Source organism: Zingiber officinale, chromosome 4B (assembly GCF_018446385.1).
Source record: "Zingiber officinale cultivar Zhangliang chromosome 4B, Zo_v1.1, whole genome shotgun sequence".
Classification (NCBI taxonomy): Eukaryota; Viridiplantae; Streptophyta; class Magnoliopsida; order Zingiberales; family Zingiberaceae; genus Zingiber; species Zingiber officinale.
This window is the reverse complement of record NC_055993.1, coordinates 137,980,549-137,999,838: the sequence shown is the minus strand read 5'-3', so window position 1 is coordinate 137,999,838 and position 19,290 is coordinate 137,980,549. Positions and strand designations below refer to the sequence as shown.

General features: G+C 39.6%; 3 protein-coding genes across 4 annotated transcripts in view; 1 reads left to right on the top strand and 2 right to left on the bottom strand.

The window, feature by feature from the left end:
* Position 1: 1 nt before the first annotated feature.
* Positions 2-4,744, top strand: LOC121977004 (flavin mononucleotide hydrolase 1, chloroplatic-like). Its single transcript, XM_042529471.1, has 7 exons — positions 2-271; positions 2,076-2,151; positions 2,509-2,560; positions 3,142-3,256; positions 3,625-3,695; positions 4,298-4,385; positions 4,517-4,744. The coding sequence occupies exons 1-7, from the start codon at positions 84-86 to the stop codon at positions 4,638-4,640; spliced, it is 714 nt and encodes a 237-aa protein (XP_042385405.1). The 5' UTR covers positions 2-83; the 3' UTR covers positions 4,641-4,744.
* Positions 4,745-5,999: 1,255 nt separating this feature from the next.
* LOC121977001 (4-coumarate--CoA ligase-like 7) overlaps positions 6,000-19,290 on the bottom strand; it is a 31,700-nt gene continuing 18,409 nt past the window's right edge. Inside the window, exon 6 of the mRNA XM_042529468.1 lies at positions 6,000-6,162. Within this exon, the coding sequence (XP_042385402.1) occupies positions 6,037-6,162 (126 nt within the window). The 3' untranslated portion in view covers positions 6,000-6,036. The remainder of the gene's footprint in view (positions 6,163-19,290) is intronic.
* Positions 6,281-8,936, bottom strand: LOC121977003 (4-coumarate--CoA ligase-like 7). 2 transcript variants are annotated; one of them, XM_042529469.1, is made up of 4 exons: positions 7,900-8,936; positions 7,015-7,201; positions 6,732-6,877; positions 6,281-6,651 (listed from the first exon to the last, which is right to left on the bottom strand). In XM_042529469.1, exons 1-4 carry the CDS (start codon positions 8,923-8,925, stop codon positions 6,580-6,582), a joined length of 1,431 nt encoding a protein of 476 aa, XP_042385403.1. In that variant the 5' UTR covers positions 8,926-8,936; the 3' UTR covers positions 6,281-6,579. The 2 variants fall into 2 exon arrangements, with proteins under 2 accessions (XP_042385403.1, XP_042385404.1); XM_042529470.1 differs by lacking the exon at positions 6,281-6,651 and having other exon boundaries at positions 6,756-6,877; positions 6,967-7,201.

Genomic DNA, 19,290 nt, shown 5'->3' with positions numbered 1-19,290 from the left:
TAGCACGTCTATATCGCGTGACTGGAGATGCAGATCAAAAGATCTACTCTTTTTCCCCCTTTACAAGTTTCAATTATTGCTTAATGGCCGTCGTAGTCTTCCGGCCTCCATCCATCGCCCCGATTCCGAAAGCAACACGGGTCATGGCCGCCACCGCCTTAAATAGCGTTTCTGGGTTGCGGCGACATCGGAAGCTCCCCATTTTGCTGTTCGACGTTATGGACACGCTCGTCCGCGATCCCTTCTACGAGGACATCCCCGCCTTCTTCCAGTTCGACTTCCTCTCCTTATCCCTTTTTCTTTTTTGACGAATCATCTGGGAAAAGATGGCTTTTTCCCTCGCTAAATCTTTTGCCTTTTGTGCTCATAATTTACTGCGGATTAGTCTGGGAATGCCAAAATCGTGGTAGATGTTTTGATCTGATCGATTTAAAAATGAACTAAAATGGTTGGGATATCGTTTCCTTTTTCTTTTATGTGATTGCATCAATTTCTAGTACAAATGGATGATTGCTGCTCCCGATATTTACCTTTAGCCAGTGGATTTGTACTCTGACATAATATGAGAAGCAACAGGATGGCTGTTAAACTAATTAGATTTCCTTAAGGTTGTATTAAGGCTGCACTATATTATGAGTTTAATTCGCGATCTCCTTCCTACCGACAAATAGTCAGCGATGTATTAGATCCCTTTCTCTGACAAAGAACTTTATATTATTTAGATCTAATAACATATTTCTTTGAGTAGTTGTTTCTGTTTTTTTTTTTTATGTACAATGTCTTGAATTATCTCTCAGTGATGATCAATTTAAAATTTCAAGTCAATAGATATATTAGGATTATGCATTCGGGTTAGTAACATTCCATCTGATGTGAGGCTGACACAATTAATTAAAACCTAACTCGTGGAATTTCTTTGAATGAATTTAAGCTGTCCTGTGAACTTTTATTTCATTAGGATAATTAATTTTGATTAGGAAACAATGGAAAAATCCATATTGAAGTGAGTAAATAAAAGATAACAGATGAAATGACGTCAGACTATGCTTGCATCAAACACATTTGAGATGTTATCATAAGGAGGATAAGCATGAGTTTATGAATAAGATCTAATAGCAACCGATTGCATAGATCTAATAGCAGCTGATTGCATAGGAGCCAACAGAAAATGATCAATATAACTGTCCCAGTAGATGTTAGTCCAAATCCAAGGCATCCAGGTGTACACTTGGACTGACTTAGGCGGGTAGACTGAGGATGCTGAGAAGGTTCCACCAAGTGATAGTGTAAGAAAAGCCATTCATAGTGTATGTGCTGGTAAATGAGATGGAACTTCCTTGGTAGCTTATGCTTGAATTGGATGGTCATTGCCATTGTAGATAGTCTTGTCAATGATTCAATTGCGATGTTATTATCTAGGGCCATATCGTAACACCTTATGGAGGTGGAGGCAAGATATGCCCTTGTTGAACCATTGTTCTCTCCAAAGAATTGGTGCTATATCTAATACCAACGTGATTGCTTAGATTTGCTTAAATTTATTTGTCAAATTTTAGTTATCTAGATTGATTTTCTTTCTCGTTTTAAAAAGTGTGTTAGAAAGAGTACTACAAGCTTCTCTATGAATCACAAAACTTTTTGTTGCACTTTAGTTTCCTTGGTCTTTCATTGCTTATTGTGGTGGTTTACTTCAGCTATTAACAATACCGAAGATACTATTTTCCAACAGCAATATGGACATTTTTTAGAATCTACCACTGTCAATAATTAAAATGTATAAATAATTAAATTAGATGAGTTCTTAGTCTTGGATCAGTCCAATTAGCTCACTAGCATGAGAACATATGAGAAATGATTTAGAATTTCTTAGTATAGATCAAGTATTTTCTTTTGATTTTGGAATAAATGATCAACCAATCTAACATGACATAAAAATTGTGATATGGTTGTGAAACTCAGTCCTTTGACTTTCTTAACACTCATTACAATATATTTTATTTTTTATTTTATGGCCAGGATGTGTTTATGTTATTTATCAAGTAATTTTTTTTTTTTTCATAATGTTCCATTTACAGAATGTCTATGAAAGAACTTTTAGAAGAGAAACACCCCACTTCATGGGTAGAGTTTGAGAAGGGATTGATTGATGAGGTAACACTCTGGAAGAAAAAATCTTCTCTGATATTAATCATCTCTAATCCAGATATTTCCTTCCTTTATCTCTTCTATGTTTTCCTTTTTGGTAATTAGTCTGAGGGATGTTCTAATTTCCTCTCATCATATATTATAGTAGTGGTGTTGATGATTTTTTTTTTGTGGCTCTATTTCATGTTAAATAATTCTCAGCACACCTTTGTTAACTAGAGATGGTTCATTTATGAATGAGATTAAACTCTTTTGAGATATATAAGAGTTTCACAACCACTTTGAGATATATAAGAGGCATTCATAATCTTTTTCTATTCATCATGTGTCATTAACTATTTTTAACATTATTTTTCCTTTCAGAAGGAGCTTGCTAGGAAATTCTTTAAAGATGGGAGATCTTTTGATTTGGAAGGTAAGAACAATTTTTTTTTTCTGTAGGGAAAAATCAACTGTTTTTAATTTTCTCATAACCATACATTTTGAAATTTGTACTTGGAGGCATCTGACATATTTTCTTGAAACTATCTACATACCTTGACCTTCACTATGTGGACACGAATGTTGCTACAATGCTACAGCTGCATTTGCTTTATCATAATTCAATTAAAAAAATGTATGCAACTAATTAGAGTTGTTATTACTTATTAGCAACTTTGCATCCACTCTTAACTTCTTTAGCTTCACTTACATGGGTCAGTTTGGTTCACACTATTGATGCTAAACTTGACTGCATTTTCTGCAAATGAACTAAAGTACCATTTAGGAGAGGTAACTTAATCCTTACAATAAATTAACCTAGGAACTAGACATTAAAACCAAACGGAATTTGCAATTCCACTGCAAGATGCTCACTGAGAGATGAGAAAATAAAATCTCAAATGGGTCAAGTGCAATTCTTGTCGGCACAGGAATGTTGATGGTAATAACCACCTTGTTTCTTTCATTTTGTTTCTTCCCAGTTGTGCATGGTGTTTGACTTCATGATTTCTTTAGGTCTCAAAGAATGCATGGTAAGAGGATATTCTTATCTTGATGGCATTGAGGCACTGCTCAAAAATTTGAAACTGAAAAGCTATGAATTACATGCGTTTACTAACTATCCAATCTGGTGAGTTAAGTTGGCCTCCTCATAATGTAATGATTTCCGTTCGCCTTTTCTTATCAAAACAGCTGATTCTAAATATTCATTTGAAGAATCTTGAAATGGAAGGCTAAAGAAAAAAGGGAATAGAAGAAAGGTTATTTCTATACTACAGTTTTGCCTCAGGCATCTCTAGCAAACTTCCATAGCTCTCTTTTGTAGTCTGTGTGCCTAATCAGCTTTTAAGGTTGTTTCTAACATGCTATAGTCTCATTTCAGGCTTATCTAGCAAACTTCATAGTCCCGTTTTATTTTATTAGCTTTAAGTAGTATGTTTGCCTCATGGACAACCTTTGCATATTTCTTATTTGATTTATTTGGGCTTTATTTTACAGGTACATAATGATCGAAGACAAGTTAAAATTGTCAAAGTATTTGTCTTGGACGTTTTGTTCCTGTAAACTTGGTAATATTTCTTCACAAGGCTGTTATTTGTTTAACTTGAATTGTGACTTGTGATATTGTAACTTGAATTGTTTAAATAATGAATTTGTGCAGTAAGAATTTTTGCCTAGCATAGATAATTAACAAAAAGACAACAGTGATAAAGACTCTGGGTAATGCTAAATTGTGAACTGAATTTTGTCTAGAATTAATTAATATTACCTTGGAACTAAATATTCTCCATTGAATTCATTGTCTCTACATATCAAACTCATTCAAAATACACATTTATTGGAGCAAAAGGTGAAGCCATCACCTTAGCAGCCCTTCCAGAATGACCCCACACTCTTTGGAAGGGGTAAACCACAGCGGCATTTGCCCTAACGCAGTAGCCCTTTGCATGGCAAGCACCTAGTGAGATATTTTGCATAAGTTAGAAATTGACCTCAAGACCTATTTGAGCAACCATCCATGCATGTACCAATTGCACCAACCTGTGGAGGCCAAAATACACATTTATGATCCTTATCAATGTGCATTGAACTAATAAATGTTATGATTAATCTACCATTTACCCACAAAAGTGTATACTAATGCATCCCAAACTACTGATTTATCTTATAGGAAAACGTAAGCCTGCTTTAGATTTTTATATGGAAGTTCTGGATCTTCTTGGAGTTGAGCCAGCAAACTGTATCTTCGTTGATGACAGGTTCTTACATTACCTGGTTTAACCAAACTCTTAAGTTTATGCTAGCTATTCATACTCCAACATTTGACATTTTTGATCAAACTGTGAGTGCTATGAACTACAAAAAGTTTTGTACTTAACTTCAATTTCAGGTTGGTAAATATTGAGGCAGCTAAAGATGCAGGGATGATTGGTTTGCATTTCAGAAACGCAGAGACTCTTAAAGAAGATCTGATATCTTTGGGAATTGAGGTAACAACTTCTGAAGTTGCATAACTCTTCATGTACTTTTTCTTTTCTTTTCTTTCTCGTCCATTGTTTTGTTAGTTTATATTTGTACCCCATACGATAAATTAGAGAAAGAGATTTTCCTATTCAAATGGCATGGTTTATTTTCCGAAATCCTGGGAAATTTATTTGCAACTTTCCTCTAAAAACTTACTTTGGAGGATGCTTATTTTCACAATTAGGATACATACTCCTGAAATTTTAGATGAAAAAAGAAAACCTCGATGCAGTATAATGTCATCAAGAGAAGCTTTTCCACAAACTCTTGAATATGAAAAAAATTATTTTAATGTTTGATTGTAAATATGAATTGGGAATTTCATTTCTTATGAAATTATGATTTCTTTCTTATTCATAAATAGTTATTTCCAATGGAACGGGTAAATGGATCAGTTGGATTGAGCGGATCAACCAATCAAGCATATTGTTTGGAACGGTTAGATGGGGGACTTGGATAGGTTAGACATGGTTCAAGCATTGATAGGTCGCATCACACTTGGTCCAAGCTACAATTATGCTTAGGGCAAGCGGCACTATCCTGTGTTTGATGGTTTAGAACTGCCAGTTTCCAGTCAGAATCAGCCGCTGAATCGGCGGAGCTCAAGCATGAGGGGGTTGGCTGGCATTCCTGGAGAGGTCAAGATTCTGGAGGCGGGGGGTGTCACAGGCGGCAGCAGGGGTAGGCATAACCGGTGACATTGGTGCCGGAAATTCCTGGCCCGCAGCAGGGGTCTTGGGTCTTCATCGTCCTCACTCCACCCAGCGACGAGGGTGGATTCAGGATCTTCAGACACGGCGAGGAGGGAAACACCCTCTGGCGACAATGCTGCCATGTGAATGGTGCAGAGTATACAGTAGAATCCGTCGTATCTAAGTTTCAGAGGAAATTTTCCAACTTGGCTAGGGAGGCCGCAGACCAGTATCAACTAAGATTAAAGGTGGTGGTAATTATGTGAGCAGCAGGGTAAAGTGAGATCATCAGTGGGAGTCTTAGAAAATGCATGTTGTTTGTCAGTTTGTGGCATAACAGTAGCAACTCCACTAGTTACTCCATCATGTCATGAAACCTTGCTTGAGAAATAGCTTGACATGTTAATTCTACAGCTTCGTCCTTTGCCATTGTATTAAGCAAATAGCAGGAAGGCGAAAAGATTATCTACCATCTAGAACACCACAAGCACATGGACATACTTCCAGTCTCAACTGTGATGGACTTTGTTGCGACCTCGCTATTGTTCATCTTCCTCTTCGTTAAAAATCAGGGTTTTAGCCAGATTTAAGCAAAACAAATGGACCTATGATTGGAGAATTCCATCTCTTCTCCAGAAGAGATTATTTTCATACTTGGAATAAGTGTTGATAATACATAGGATTTTATGTACAATCATGGTTTAGAAATGGAACTGAAAACTGAATGGTTGCGCAGTTCTGCCCTCGCTATCTTTCCAGTTGGTGTTTTGGGTATCGAGTCAATGAACACAACTTTGCGAAGCTTCTTGTATGGTATTACCTATTACACAGCAATATGAAAATAAAGGATTCAGTCCTAATCTTATTTTCTTCAAGATCAAGACCGGTTGAGTAAGAGAAGATTTGATTAAATGAATAAAAAAAAGGGTGAAGTTAAAGATAAACCTGCTTGGCTATGAAATTCATTATTTCTTCTTCACTGAGGTTGATTCCTGGCTGTAGTACTACGAAAGCCATGGGCACTTGACCTACCTCCTCATCAGGATATCTGTTCTTTAGCAAACAACCACATTAAGGTCTCTTGGCAAATAAGAAAAAGATTACATGATATATTATATTCCTTCTGTAACATTAAGTTGAAGTAGGTGCAGAGTTTCAAAGTCTTGCCGATGAGAACACTGGTGGTTCAGCCCAGCGAATTTCAAGTTCTACAAAAGCTAGATTAACTGGCTAGAACTTACGGAACCACAGCAGCATCGGCAATGCCGGGAAGAAGTTGAAGCAAATGCTCTAACTCAGCAGGTGAAACCTGCATTCATCCAAAGTGGCATAAACAAAATTCTATTCTATAGATTTGTTTTACTTCTATGGTTAGAGTTTTATCGTCACCGGGGCGGCTCCACACTTTATCAACTCCTTCAACCGATCCACAATGAAAAGAAACCCGTCTTCGTCAAAGTAGCAGAGATCCCCTGTTTTCAGCCAGCCACTGGAATCGAAGGTGGCATCATTTGCATCTTCATTTCCCACATAACCTGAGTTGGTAAACAAACAAACAAACAAATGTGAGGGTTTAGAGTTAAGATTTCTCGCCTTTCATTTGATTATGGATTGGGTAACAAACCTAGCATGATGGAAGGCCTTTCATTTGATTATGGATTGGGTAACAAACCTAGCATGATGGAAGGGCTTCTAAGCCATAGCTCTCCAGTCTGCCCGACTGACAATCTTTCTCCTGTGGTAGTATCCACAAGCATAGCTTCAACGTTTTGGACGAGACGGCCAACCGACCGCAGACGACGACACTCGTCCTGATCTATCATCATTGATATCGTTCCAGTTTCCGAGGATCCATAAATCTACAAATGGTAGATCATTTAAGCAAAATATCTACTTATGTATAAGTAAACAACCAAGCAGTAAAAGAGAATTTACTCTTGCTTCTCAATTTACTATTGCTACTTCAAGGAAAGGAAAAAGGTTTAAAATTATCGAAAATCTTATTTAATTTAATTAATACATCTATAAAAAAGACATACAATTCAGAATTTATCAAAAATATCTCCTTATATTTATACTTTGAGATAAAAATACCTTAAAATTTTTATAATGAATATTTTATTTTAAATTATAAAGGCTAAATAAAAAATAAAAATATCTGTTATTTTATTAAAAAAATAAATTTGTATTTTTAAAAAAACTATAGTAAAGGTAAAATAACTTAAATTTAAAAAAAATGTAAACTAAAAAAATAATAAAGTAAAAAACGTAAATTATTGATTTTGTAACGAATGATAATACAATACAATAAATATTATATTAAATTATACATTAAAATTTTAAAATAAATTAAATAAAATAAAATAATATTAAATTATATTTTATTCATCATAATATTAAATACATATAACCTTAGTTATTCCCATAATCAAAGTCATACATCATAATTTGAATCAAGGCACAGTGTGTTGAACAATGAGTTGCATGCATCTATGTTTTCTTTTGTTTAAATTGAAATTAATTAATTTAATTATTTTTCTTTTGTTTAAATTGATACCTGACGGAGCTCAACATTGGGAAACCGTTTCATGAATCGCACGGCGGCCGCCTCCGGGAGTGGTCCGCCGCCGCAGGTCACGTGCTCCAGGGCCACCAGGTCCAACGGTTCTGACCAATTCGCCATCTTAACCACCACGGGCGGCGTGGCCGTCAGAGAGTTCACCCGGTACCTCTCCGCCGCCTGCACCATTTCCTTCACTCTGGCCCTGCCCCCGGTCAGCACGGTCGTCTCACCCAGCGCCAATCCTTTTAACAAAAAGTTGTACCCCATCCCATGGAACAACGGCGTTCCCAGAACCGTCGCTTCTGGTCCGCCCCGACGACGCTCCGCCGCCGGGTTCCGTAACGAGTGAAATCCCGCCACGATCGCGATCATGTTCCGATGCGACGCCGCTGCCGCTTTCATCATCCCCGTCGTCCCCGACGAGAATTTCACGATGGCCACATCTGACTGCGCCACTTCCTCAGCCGCTTCCCCTCCATCGCCGTCGAGAAACGAGCGGAAGCGTGGCGAGTCGAGGATGATGGCGGCGAGGCCCGCAGGGAGCTTGGCGACGGTTTCGGAGGTGGCGAAGGCCACGCGGGGGTTGGTGATGGAAATGAAGTGGGCGATCTCGCGCGGGGTGGAGGCAGGGTTGCCGGCGGAGACGACGGCGCCGACGGAGAGGAGAGCGAGGTAGAGCGGGGGAATGTCGAGGCGCATCGGGGCGAGGACGAAGACGCAGTGGCCCCTGGCGATGCCGACTCGCGAGCGGAGTGCGGCGGCGAGGGATCGGATCTGTGAGAGCAGCTGGGGGAAGCTGACGGTGTCTCCGGTGGCGGCGTCGATGAGGGCAGGGTTGGCGGGGAGCAGGGAAGGGAGGAGGGAGATGGCGTAGGCCGCGACGTTGAGGCGGCGGTCGACCGGCGGAAGTGGAACGGAAGGGCGAAGGCTGTGGAAGGTTCTGGATGGGGCGTGGAAGCCGCTGGAGCGCAGGCGGAGGGAGGAGGAAGGCGAAAATGGCAGAGCATTTCTCTTCTCCATTTTCCTTTTCTTCTCTCTGCATTTCCCGAAACAGAAATGCAGTTTTGAAGCGCAGATCCATGGCGGATATGGCCCACCACGTCCGATTTAAATTGATTTACGGCGGTTCAGTCTGATTGATATCGAGATAAGATCCTTGATCCAAATTTTTCTGAATTAGAAGAGGTCTTATTCATTCAATGGATGAATTAGACCTCACCTATTAAATAAGTGGATCTAAGTCATTCAATCAATGAATGAATAAAAGATCATAATTGATCTAGGGATTCGGGATCAGAGGATCTCTGTTCATTGATATCTCCACCGACTCCGACTACTCATGTGGTAGTGGAGACAAGCAGATTATTAGAGAAGCCTAATTATTAGAGCCCGGATTTTCTGGATCACTTTTTACGGTCTAAGAGATGGTCTCTAGATATATATTGATGGAATAGATGACTTCCACTTATAAAATTGATAGAGATCATTCATCTCCATCAATACATATCTATTGGATCGTAAAAAATTGATCTTGAGGATTTGCCTTGAGTTACATGATGTTCTTGTCTTTTTCTTCTTCCAGACGGGTAATAATTAACGATAACTTAGGACTTACTATAACAATAAGTAATTAAGTAAGAATATTTTTATCTACAGGACAGCCGATAATATTAAAAATTAATCATCGAGCAGCACGTGTAATATAATATACGATGTATCGAACTGCAACAACCTATTTTTCTTGGATATTATAAGGCCAAAGAATTTTCGACTGCTAGCTATAATATTATCTTTATTTGATGATAAATAAATTATCTATGCCTCCTTTATCTTTCATATATTTCATAAAATAGAGTCTTTATGAATCTCCAATCTCACATAAATGGCTAAGAATCTAATAAGTCTAATATTGATTCCTTTCGATGTATCGATTGGACAAATACGTTTGTAGTGACATAATTGTTGTACTAAAAATTATAGCAAAATTGTTATAATCAAATAAAATTTTAATAAAATAAATAAGTATTTAAATATCTTTCGAGGGGTGAAACAAAAAATAAAATTCACTATATTTTTTTCTTACTTCTAAACTAGATTAAATCTTGAAATAATAGTAAAATAAAAATAATGATATTTTTTTTGTAAAATCTAAGCCACATAAATTATAAGAATAGTATAAGAATTCATATATAGAAAATATAAAAATATATGAACATAAATCTTCATTTTATCGATTAAACATGACATAAGAAAAATAAATATATAAATAAATATAACAAAGAATTTGATTGAAGAGTCATCCTTGTCTTTAGCGTCGTCCAGAAATAATCCTTATGAAAGAGATTGCAGTGGAAAGCAAAGGAAGGTCTTCCAAGGGGCTTAGGGGTAACGATGCCAAAAAACTTTAGGTCAATGGGGAACTAAAAGCTCTGTCAAGATTAAAGCCCTAAACTCTTGGGGACCAACCCTATATATAGTGGACATCTATTATCAGCTCATAGATGATAATAGATGCGAGACTATATATTCTTTACATAAAGTTCTAAATCCAATAACTAAAACCCAATAAGCCTAAATTAGATCACTTTAACGGGTTCAGTTTGTACTTATATGCACAACTTACAATTAAGTCCACCAATTAGAGATAATAACCAGCAATCTCCCATTTGGACTATTTGTGAGTTGTATATGAAATACAAGTAAAACTTCAGTTGATATCAAACTTTATGGGTATAGAATACCCCTGTAAACAATTTGGTCCATTAACATCATTTGTATAGGACTAAAGAGATCATAGCTACTATATATTATCGTAACAAGCCCCAATAGTAATCACAATACCAATGTCATTAATGACATATATCAAGATAAAGATGTGTAGAGTGAAAATTAAATGAAATACGATCAGTATATGCCAATTTTCAACTAGTCCTAAGGTGACCTTAAAAGAGGTTAGATCATATTTGTGAAAAAATTTATGCTAAACTGCAATAGCAAATCATGATCAACTTTATGATTCCAAAAGGAATCTGTATCATATTTACAAAGACCTAATGCTAAATATCAATAGTAAATAATGTTATCACAGTCAGAGTGTCAAACAAACATATAAATTCCCATTAATATTTTGAACTTTAAGTACGTATAATAATCAAAATAAAATGTTTATTTTTATTATCAAATATAGAGTAATAAAATAAATATAGACTCCCACTAAATGAGTTCTTCTTCCATAAGAAAGAAGGACTCCCAGATTCACAACATGCGCATGAAATACCTTAACTACCAAGCCTTTGGTGAGTGGATCAACCAACATGGAATTTGTGCTGATGTACTCTACTATAATCTGACTACTCTGAACTTTTTTTTAACCGTTAGAAACTTGATGTCAATGTGCTTGGACTTCGACGAACTACGGTAGTTCTTGACATAAAGTTCTGCGACTTTATTATCACAGTAGATCCTCAGTGGCCTGTCAATGCCATCAATGATCTGTAATGTTGTGATGAAGTTCCGTAGCCAAATCCTGTGATTGGATGCTTCGTAGCATGCTACCAACTCTGGATCTATAGTTCAAGTGGCTACTAGCGTATGCTTGACGCTCTTCCAAGATATAACTCCTTCAGCAAGCATGAAAATATAACTCAAAGTAGATCTCTTGCTATCCAAGCATCCAACAAAATTGGAGTCTGAATATCCAATCACCTCCAGATGATCTGATCTCCATTGGTATGAGGCCTTTTGGTTAGATCCTAAAAGCAAAACCATGAGGGCTTAGGCCCAAAGTGGACAATATCATGTCATTGTGGAGATATCTAAATTCTTTACAATCCTACAATTGGTAATAGAGCCCGGACTGCCAGAATGACTAACCGCCGACTGTGCACAAGAGTCATGGTCCAATCGAACCATGTGGGTGGAATATTGACCTCAAACGAAAAAGTGGGGGCTCCCGTGTCCGAATCAAGAGAACCAGACACTAGGCAGGAAGTCCTAGTTGCGGCTAGGCAAGAAAGTCCTAGTAGGTCGAATGGACCTAGGGGCAGGAAGTCCTAGTTGCGGCTAGGCAAGAAAGTCCTAATAGGTCTGGTGGACGGAGGGGCAGAAAGTCTTAGTGGGTCAAGAATTGGACGTTAGGGAGCCTGTGGTCTTTTGTTTGAGGGGGGGATTGTTGGGATTGCAAGGTTGCAAACATAGTCTCATATTGAAAATACATGGGAAAGATCATGAGTTTATAAGAGAAAAGATATTTCCATTGGTATGAGGCCTTTTGGGTAGAGCCCAAGAGCAAAATTATGAGGGCTTAGGCCCAAAGTGGATAATATCATGTTATTATGGAGATATCTAAATTCTTTTCGACCCTACACCTAACATCCCTACTATAAATGTTATATCTGGTCGATTATAACCTTGTACATACATGAGACTTCTCACTACTGGCGCATATGTGAATTGTTCCATCTCTTTTATTCAAGTTTAAGTCATGGACACTGCTGCAAGCTGAACTTATTATCTCTTGACACAGATGTGTCATCAGGTGTACAGTTCTGTATACCATATCTTATAAGCACATTTTCAATATAGGACTATTGTGAAAGTCTAAGAATGTCTCTTGAACGATCACGATAGATCTGTATGTCTAAAACAAAGGATGTTTCACTAAGATCTTTCATTTCAAAATTACTAGATAAAAATGACTTGATTTGATGCATCATACACTTATTATTACTCGCAAGTAATATATCGTCCATATACAAAACAAGTATAATAAACTTGCTCCCACTAAACTTGACATATATGCACTGATCAACAGAGCTCTCTTTAAATCCAAATGAGGTAACTACTTGATCAAATTTTTGATACCACTGATGGGCACCTGCTTTAAACCATACATGTGTTAGTACCCTAAGGTAGTTTTGATGTGATCAATCAAGTCTGATTAGATCCTGTTGGTATTTAACCCCTGTGTCTAAGTGTGCAGGAACTTAGAGTACAGGAAGTCGAGCAAAAGATATAGCTAGCAAGAAGGATGACATGGAAGAGAGCCGACGGGCTCGGTGTGTCTGAGGGACGGGGAGCTATGGAAGAGTAAGCGGGCAGACGAGAAGGAGGCGCCCGACGCTTCAAAGGGACGAGATGCCAGAGTGGAAGATTGCTCGAGAAGGCCAGAAATTGGGTTCGGGTGAGCCCTATTCTGGATGGCCAAGATCACCTAAGCCAGCGGAACCGAAGCGGAAGACTCGGATCAAGGCCAGGGAAACGAAGCGAAAGATCGGGACCGAAAAATCAACAAAAGATTATTTTTTGGTTCGAGGCGCCCCGAGCTAGTCCTGGGCACCCGAAACCCTTCCGAGCACCCAGAGCAGAAAATTATCTGAAATGCTACGTGGCATGTTTCGTTGCGACGGGAATAAAAGTTTATCCCCTCTCAGGTACTTGAAACTTTTTCAGGTGTCTCGACCAGGGCTATAAATACAACTCTGATCCCAATGGTTCTGTAGAACACTTGTAAACGCGTTTAGTTTGTCCTACTATTTGTTTATGAGCCATCAACGCTGTAAAAGGTTTCTCCGCTGAAGGAGACTGTTTACTGAGCTTTTAACTTCCTTGGATCAATAACTTTCTCGGTTGTAACCAAGTAACTCCTTCGTACCTCTACTCTTAGTTTACTTGACGTTCAGCCAACTTAAGGAAGGCGACTATCTCCCCGCCGCTCTATCAAGCAAGGTCATCAGTCGGGACAAGCTGATTGTGTCGTTGCCTGACGATGTATTAGATTATTTGGTGTGAGCCAGTTGAGAGTTTTGCCTCAATTAGATTATTTGGTGTGAGCCAGTTGAAAATTTTAAAGTTTTAATGAATGCTTGTCCGTCTTGCTAGCCATTATTTTCTTGTATTTCAATTTTGCAACTCGATTTTCGAGCATCACGTAAACTCGTGCGGCCTCATGTTTCTTCTGATTCGATCGACAAAAATTTATCTACTTGGCTGATCGATCCATTTTGTTTTCAAGGTTGCTTGACTATTTTAGCGTACACGAGGGATTAAGGTCGTCGCTCAACCGCTGACGTAGATAGGGGTTTAAGGTCGCCTCTCGACCGCTGACGTAGACAAGAGTTTAAGGTCGCCGCTCGACCGCTGATGTAGACAGAGGTTTAAGGTCGCTACTCGATCGTTTTAGCGTAGACGAGGGTTTAAAGTCGACGCCCGACGACTGACGTAGATAGGGGTTTAAGGTCGTCGCTCGACCGCTGACGTAGACAGGGATTTAAGGTCGTCGCTCGACCGTTGACGCAAACAGGGGTTTGAGGTCGTCGCTCGACCATTGATGAAAATAGGGGTTTAAGGTCGCCGCTCGACCGTTGATATAGACATGAGTTTATGATCGCCTCTCGACCGTTGACATAGATAGGGGTTTAAAGTTCCCGCTTGACCGTTGACGTAGACAGGGGTTTAAGGTCACCGCTCGATCGTTGATGAAGATAGGGGGTTAAGATCATCGTTAGACCTTTGATGAAGACATGGGTTTAAGGTCGTCGTTCGACCGTTGACATAGACAAGGATTTAAGATCACTGCTCGACCGTTGATGAAGACAGGGGTTTATAATCGCCGCTCGAATTTTAACTTGGCCTGGCGGCCCAAGAGTCTGGAAAACTTTAATTTTTATTCAAGTCGACCCTGCATCTAAGAGGTATATACACAAGTGTATTTATATTTGCTCACGCACCTCTCACCCAAGCCTGTAGGATTGAAGATGATTCGTGTTCCATGGCCGCTCGAGTAGTCTCCCACTTTCGTCTTTCTAGTAATATGCCCCCGAGAGGAGTTTTTGTATGACCCTGTAAGGTCCCACCCATGGAGCTTCAAGTTTGGTGACGTCGTCGGCCGACTTGATTTTCTTTCACACTAGATAACTGACCTGGAAGGACCTCGGGATCACCTCCTATTATAGTTCTACCTCATCCGTTGTCGATAATCCATTAGCCGAACGACGGCTTTATCCTGTGCTTCATCCACCAAGTCGAGCTCCATTAGTCTTCGCTCACCATTTCCTTCGTCATAGTGTCGCACCCGGTTGGATTCTATTCAATCTCTACCTGAACCACCGCTTCTCCTCCGTACACCAGCTGAAATAGTGTTATGCTAGTCGGCTCCTTTAGAGTCGTGCGAAGTGCCCACAAGACCAGAGTCGGGGGAGGGGGGCGGGTTCAACGATGGCATTCACCTCCAAGCGAGGTGTCTTCCGAGCGGCTAGTGCTTCCATTCTGACCATCTCAACGTAATAACGTCAAGCGGCCAATTGATCTCCTTTGAGTTCACCTACTTTGTTATCCACCAGGAATTTTGATCTTCTGTCAGTAGGTGGACACCACCGCTCGGAACTCATTGAGTGTCGGTTGCCCCAAAATAACGTTGTAGGCCGAGGGCTCATCTCCCACTATGAAATTTGTGGTTCTTGTCTGCTTCAGGGGTTCTTCTCTGAGTGAGATGGCCAACTTGATCTGGCCGATCGACAATACTTCGTTGCCCGTAAAGTCGTAGTGCATAATTGACATGGGCAGTAGTTTGACTTCGGTCAATTTGCAATTGATCGAAGGCTTTTCTGTATATGATATTTACCGAGCTTCCTGTATCAATAAAGGTTTGATGGACTGTATAGTTGGAGATTACCACTCGGATGATTAATGCATCGTTGTGGGGGGCTTCCACTCCTTCCAAATCCTTAGGGCCGAAGCTAATCTCGGGTCCCTCAGCTTTTTCCTTGCTGTAGCCGACAGCATGTATATTGAGTCGTCGAGCATGCAACTTCCTTGCTCGGTTACAATATCCGTCGGTCAGACCGCCGACGATCATTCCTATCTCCCCTCGGATGGCATTACTTCAGTTTTCTTCTTCCCTTGCGGGCGGTCTGGTCCGTTCGAAAAAGGCTCGGGTAGGGATTCGGCCCCTATGGTGGTGTCATGACCCGGTCGTACTCCCCTCCTTCCTTCGTTTTGCTTATCGACTTCGGTGACCCCGGTCTGGAAGTGGCGATCAACAGTGATATTCGCGTGGAGTTGCCAGGTCATAACAATCCCTGGTGTTGTGTGTCGTCGACTAGTGGAAGGCACAAAACATTGGTGTCCACCTCTTTCCTTTTGGACGAGCGGTCACCACCTACTGCACGACATGTGGCTTAGTCGCCTGGTGCGAAGGGGGCTCCCGACCAGGGCCCTTTAGGTGGTTGATGACTGCTCGATTGACGTCGCTCGAATGCTACTACGGGATTGGCGGTCGTCTCTTTCTTCCTTACCGCATGAGCTTCTTCCACATTAATGTACTCATTGGCCTTCTTTTGGAGATGTCCAAAGTCCTTCGGCGGTCGTCGAATGAGCGATTGAAAGAACTCTCTCTCGGTGAGCCCTTGGGTGAAGGCCTTCACTAATACATTTGAGAAGACTGCTGGGATGTCCATCGCCACCTGATTGAAGCGTTGTATATAGGCCCTTAGGGCCTCTTGGGGTCCTTGTTTCAGCGAGAATAGATTAACGCTAGTCTTCTGGTGACGGTGGCTACTAGCAAAGTGGTGTAAGAATGCCGCTCGGAAGTCCTTGAAGCTGTAGATTGAGTTGTTCGACAACCGTTTGAACCACCGTTGCGCCAATCTAGACAGAATAATAAGGAAGACTCGACATTTCACCCCGTCTATGTACTGATGAAGGGTGGCCACGTTGTCAAACTTAGCCAAATGATCGTCGGGATTGGTTGTTCCATTATACTCTCCGATCATCTATGGGGTATAATGCTTCGGCAGAGGGTCATTAGGATCTCCTCCGAAAATTGTTGATTGACTCGCTCGAGCGAGTCATCTTCCCTCGGCACTTGTCCCTTTCGTGCATGCCACATGGGTGCCTCATCCGAGGAAGATCCCTGGTCTCTATCCGTTCGGCCTCTTTCTACTGGGGGAGCCCATGATAGCGCTCGGCTGAAGGGGATTGGCGCATTACAAGCGTTCCCATAGGAGCCGATCGATCTCCTATTTGGCTCCCGAGCGGAGAGTTGATCCGCTCGATCTTCTCTTTCTCTTTTAGTCCGCTGATCTGCTGCAGAGGCAGCGGGCTCATGTATTGACCGATCGACCAACACATGTTGTTGTTGCTCCAGTATGTTCGTCACTTGAGCTTGTATTAATGCATCAAGTTCCTCTTGCGTCAGTGTCATTGTTGTACGTCGTCCAACATCTTTCATCTTCTTATTTGGATACAAGCAACGTTCCCACAAACGGCGTCAAATTGATCCTATCCGAATGAAGGAAGCTGGAAAGCCGGGGATGGGATGACCATTGACGGGGTGAAGACTTCAATCCTGCAAAACAAAATCAAACCAGGGAAGAGGTCCCTAGCGTTGGCCCTCTGACGCTCAAGTCAAAATCAGGAAGAGAGTGAGTAATCTAGAAAAATAGAAAATCTTGCCTTTCTCATACCTGACGTACCCTTTTATATCTTTTTCTGTGATCGTTCGTCTATCCTTATTTAATGATATTAATTGCCAGAGGAAGACTTTTTTGTCTTTATTTCCGTGCATTGATAATAAATGTAGTGTTCTGTTTTATCTTGGCTTCCTCATATTTAATGATAGACGGCGTGTTTTCTTTTGCTTTCTTGTCTTCTCTTGTGTAATGTCATTCCTTACGCCGGACGGGCTGTCCGAGCGACTTGTTTACCTGTCGACCGGCCCATGATTCCTCGACCGACCGTGTGATGTCCGCTCGACTACTCCTTTGCTGATCGGGATAACTGTAAGCCCGGCGTTGACCATCTTGACTTTGACTGATATCGTGTCAATTGACTCGTGATAGGTGGGTTCTTCCTTATCACTGCATCAATAATCATTCTAAGATGACAACTTAGTAATTATAATACCTACTTGCATAGATTCTAAAATTTCTACCCCATAGTCCTTAAATTTTGAAACAATCACTTATAGATTATGAATTTTATCTATTAGAGGAGAATTATTATCTAACTTAAACTCACATTATTTTTTTTAACAAGAAACTTATCTGGTCCTTATTTTTGGATAGCATATTCATGCTCCAAAGTTATCCAAATCTCTCTTGAATTCTTTACCGTCGTGAATAAATCATAGAGCATGTCCAAAAGTGCGTTGAGGATGTGACCCTTACATAACACTTCATCCTCCCGCTTGGTCCATTGCTTCTTTAATTCTTCTGAATCATCATGTAGGATCATGCGAAGATTAAGGTTGAGCACGTAAGCACCTTCAATGCGGTAGAAAGAATATCAACTTATCTTTCCACCGATTGAAGTTTGTTCCTATCCCATCAAGTCTATCTAATTTGACAAAGTCTTGATTCATAACCTTAATGGTAAATTCTTGAGTGGACTCCATGGTTATGAATAATTTAACTCTTTAAGATTGTTGAATAACTTGGGTTGGTGAGAGAATGACACATAACTTGAACAAGAATTGAATCTAAGGTACGTGAATACTTTCCTTAAAAGAGTTTATTATCTTTACTATCTTGCTAGACTTGATTATAATAGATAATTTCTTCTAAGATATAATATATTCTCAAATAACAAAGTAGTAAGTTCTTTGATTATTTGTATAAGAATATAGAATGATTGTAGTTTGTTTAATCTGACTAAGAACATTTATTTATAGAGTTCTTAAGTTTAACAATGGTTGTTCCAACATTGAGACATCAAACAACAACGTTGGTTTACACAGAAATACAATTATTTGTTCAAAATTAGAATTTGTATTTATTTATTTTTTTAGAAAATAGTGCAATGTTGCAGCGTTGGCTTTAATGTTGCAGCGTTGTATTAAAAATGTTGCATTGTTCTATGAATGTTGCAACATTTCAAAGCTAATTCCAATTTGAGTGTTGCTGGCTCGCTTTTGTAATGCTGCATTCGAATCGGCTACACCTTAGTAACGTTGCAGCGTGACTTCCAACGTTGCAGTATTACACTGCAACTTTCAAACTATTTTATTTTTAATCTATTACAATACAAACTAAACTTCAACAGATTGAATATGAATGAATCTTGCCCCTAGCCTCTACATCATGTCCCATGAGACAGCTACATGAGACAGCTATATGTAAGGTTGAGGATTCGGTCAAAATCGAACCGATCGAATCGAATAGACCGAAAATCGAATAAATCGATTTTTTTTAACCAATCAAACCAACCGAATTCTCTACAAAAACCGAATCGATAAAAGATCGGTTAATTCAGTTTTTGACCGAATTAATTAAATTTTAAAATTTTATTTGATTTTAATTAAAAAAAGAAGAGATTTTATTTTATTTATTATATTTTTAAATAAAAAAATTAATAAATATTTTTATTCGGTTTAACCGAATTACAAAA

Coding starts and splice junctions, on each gene's coding strand:
- LOC121977004 (XM_042529471.1), top strand. CDS start 84: ATGGCCGTCGTAGTCTTCCGGCCTCCATCCATCGCCCCGATTCCGAAA. Junction 272..2,075: donor GACATCCCCGCCTTCTTCCA/GTTCGACTTCCT, acceptor TTCCATTTACAG/AATGTCTATGAAAGAACTTT. Junction 4,386..4,516: donor TGTATCTTCGTTGATGACAG/GTTCTTACATTA, acceptor CTTCAATTTCAG/GTTGGTAAATATTGAGGCAG.
- LOC121977003 (XM_042529469.1), bottom strand. CDS start 8,925: ATGGAGAAGAGAAATGCTCTGCCATTTTCGCCTTCCTCCTCCCTCCGC. Junction 7,202..7,899: donor CCAATGTTGAGCTCCGTCAG/GTATCAATTTAA, acceptor TACCATTTGTAG/ATTTATGGATCCTCGGAAAC. Junction 6,652..6,731: donor TAAAGTGTGGAGCCGCCCCG/GTGACGATAAAA, acceptor GGATGAATGCAG/GTTTCACCTGCTGAGTTAGA.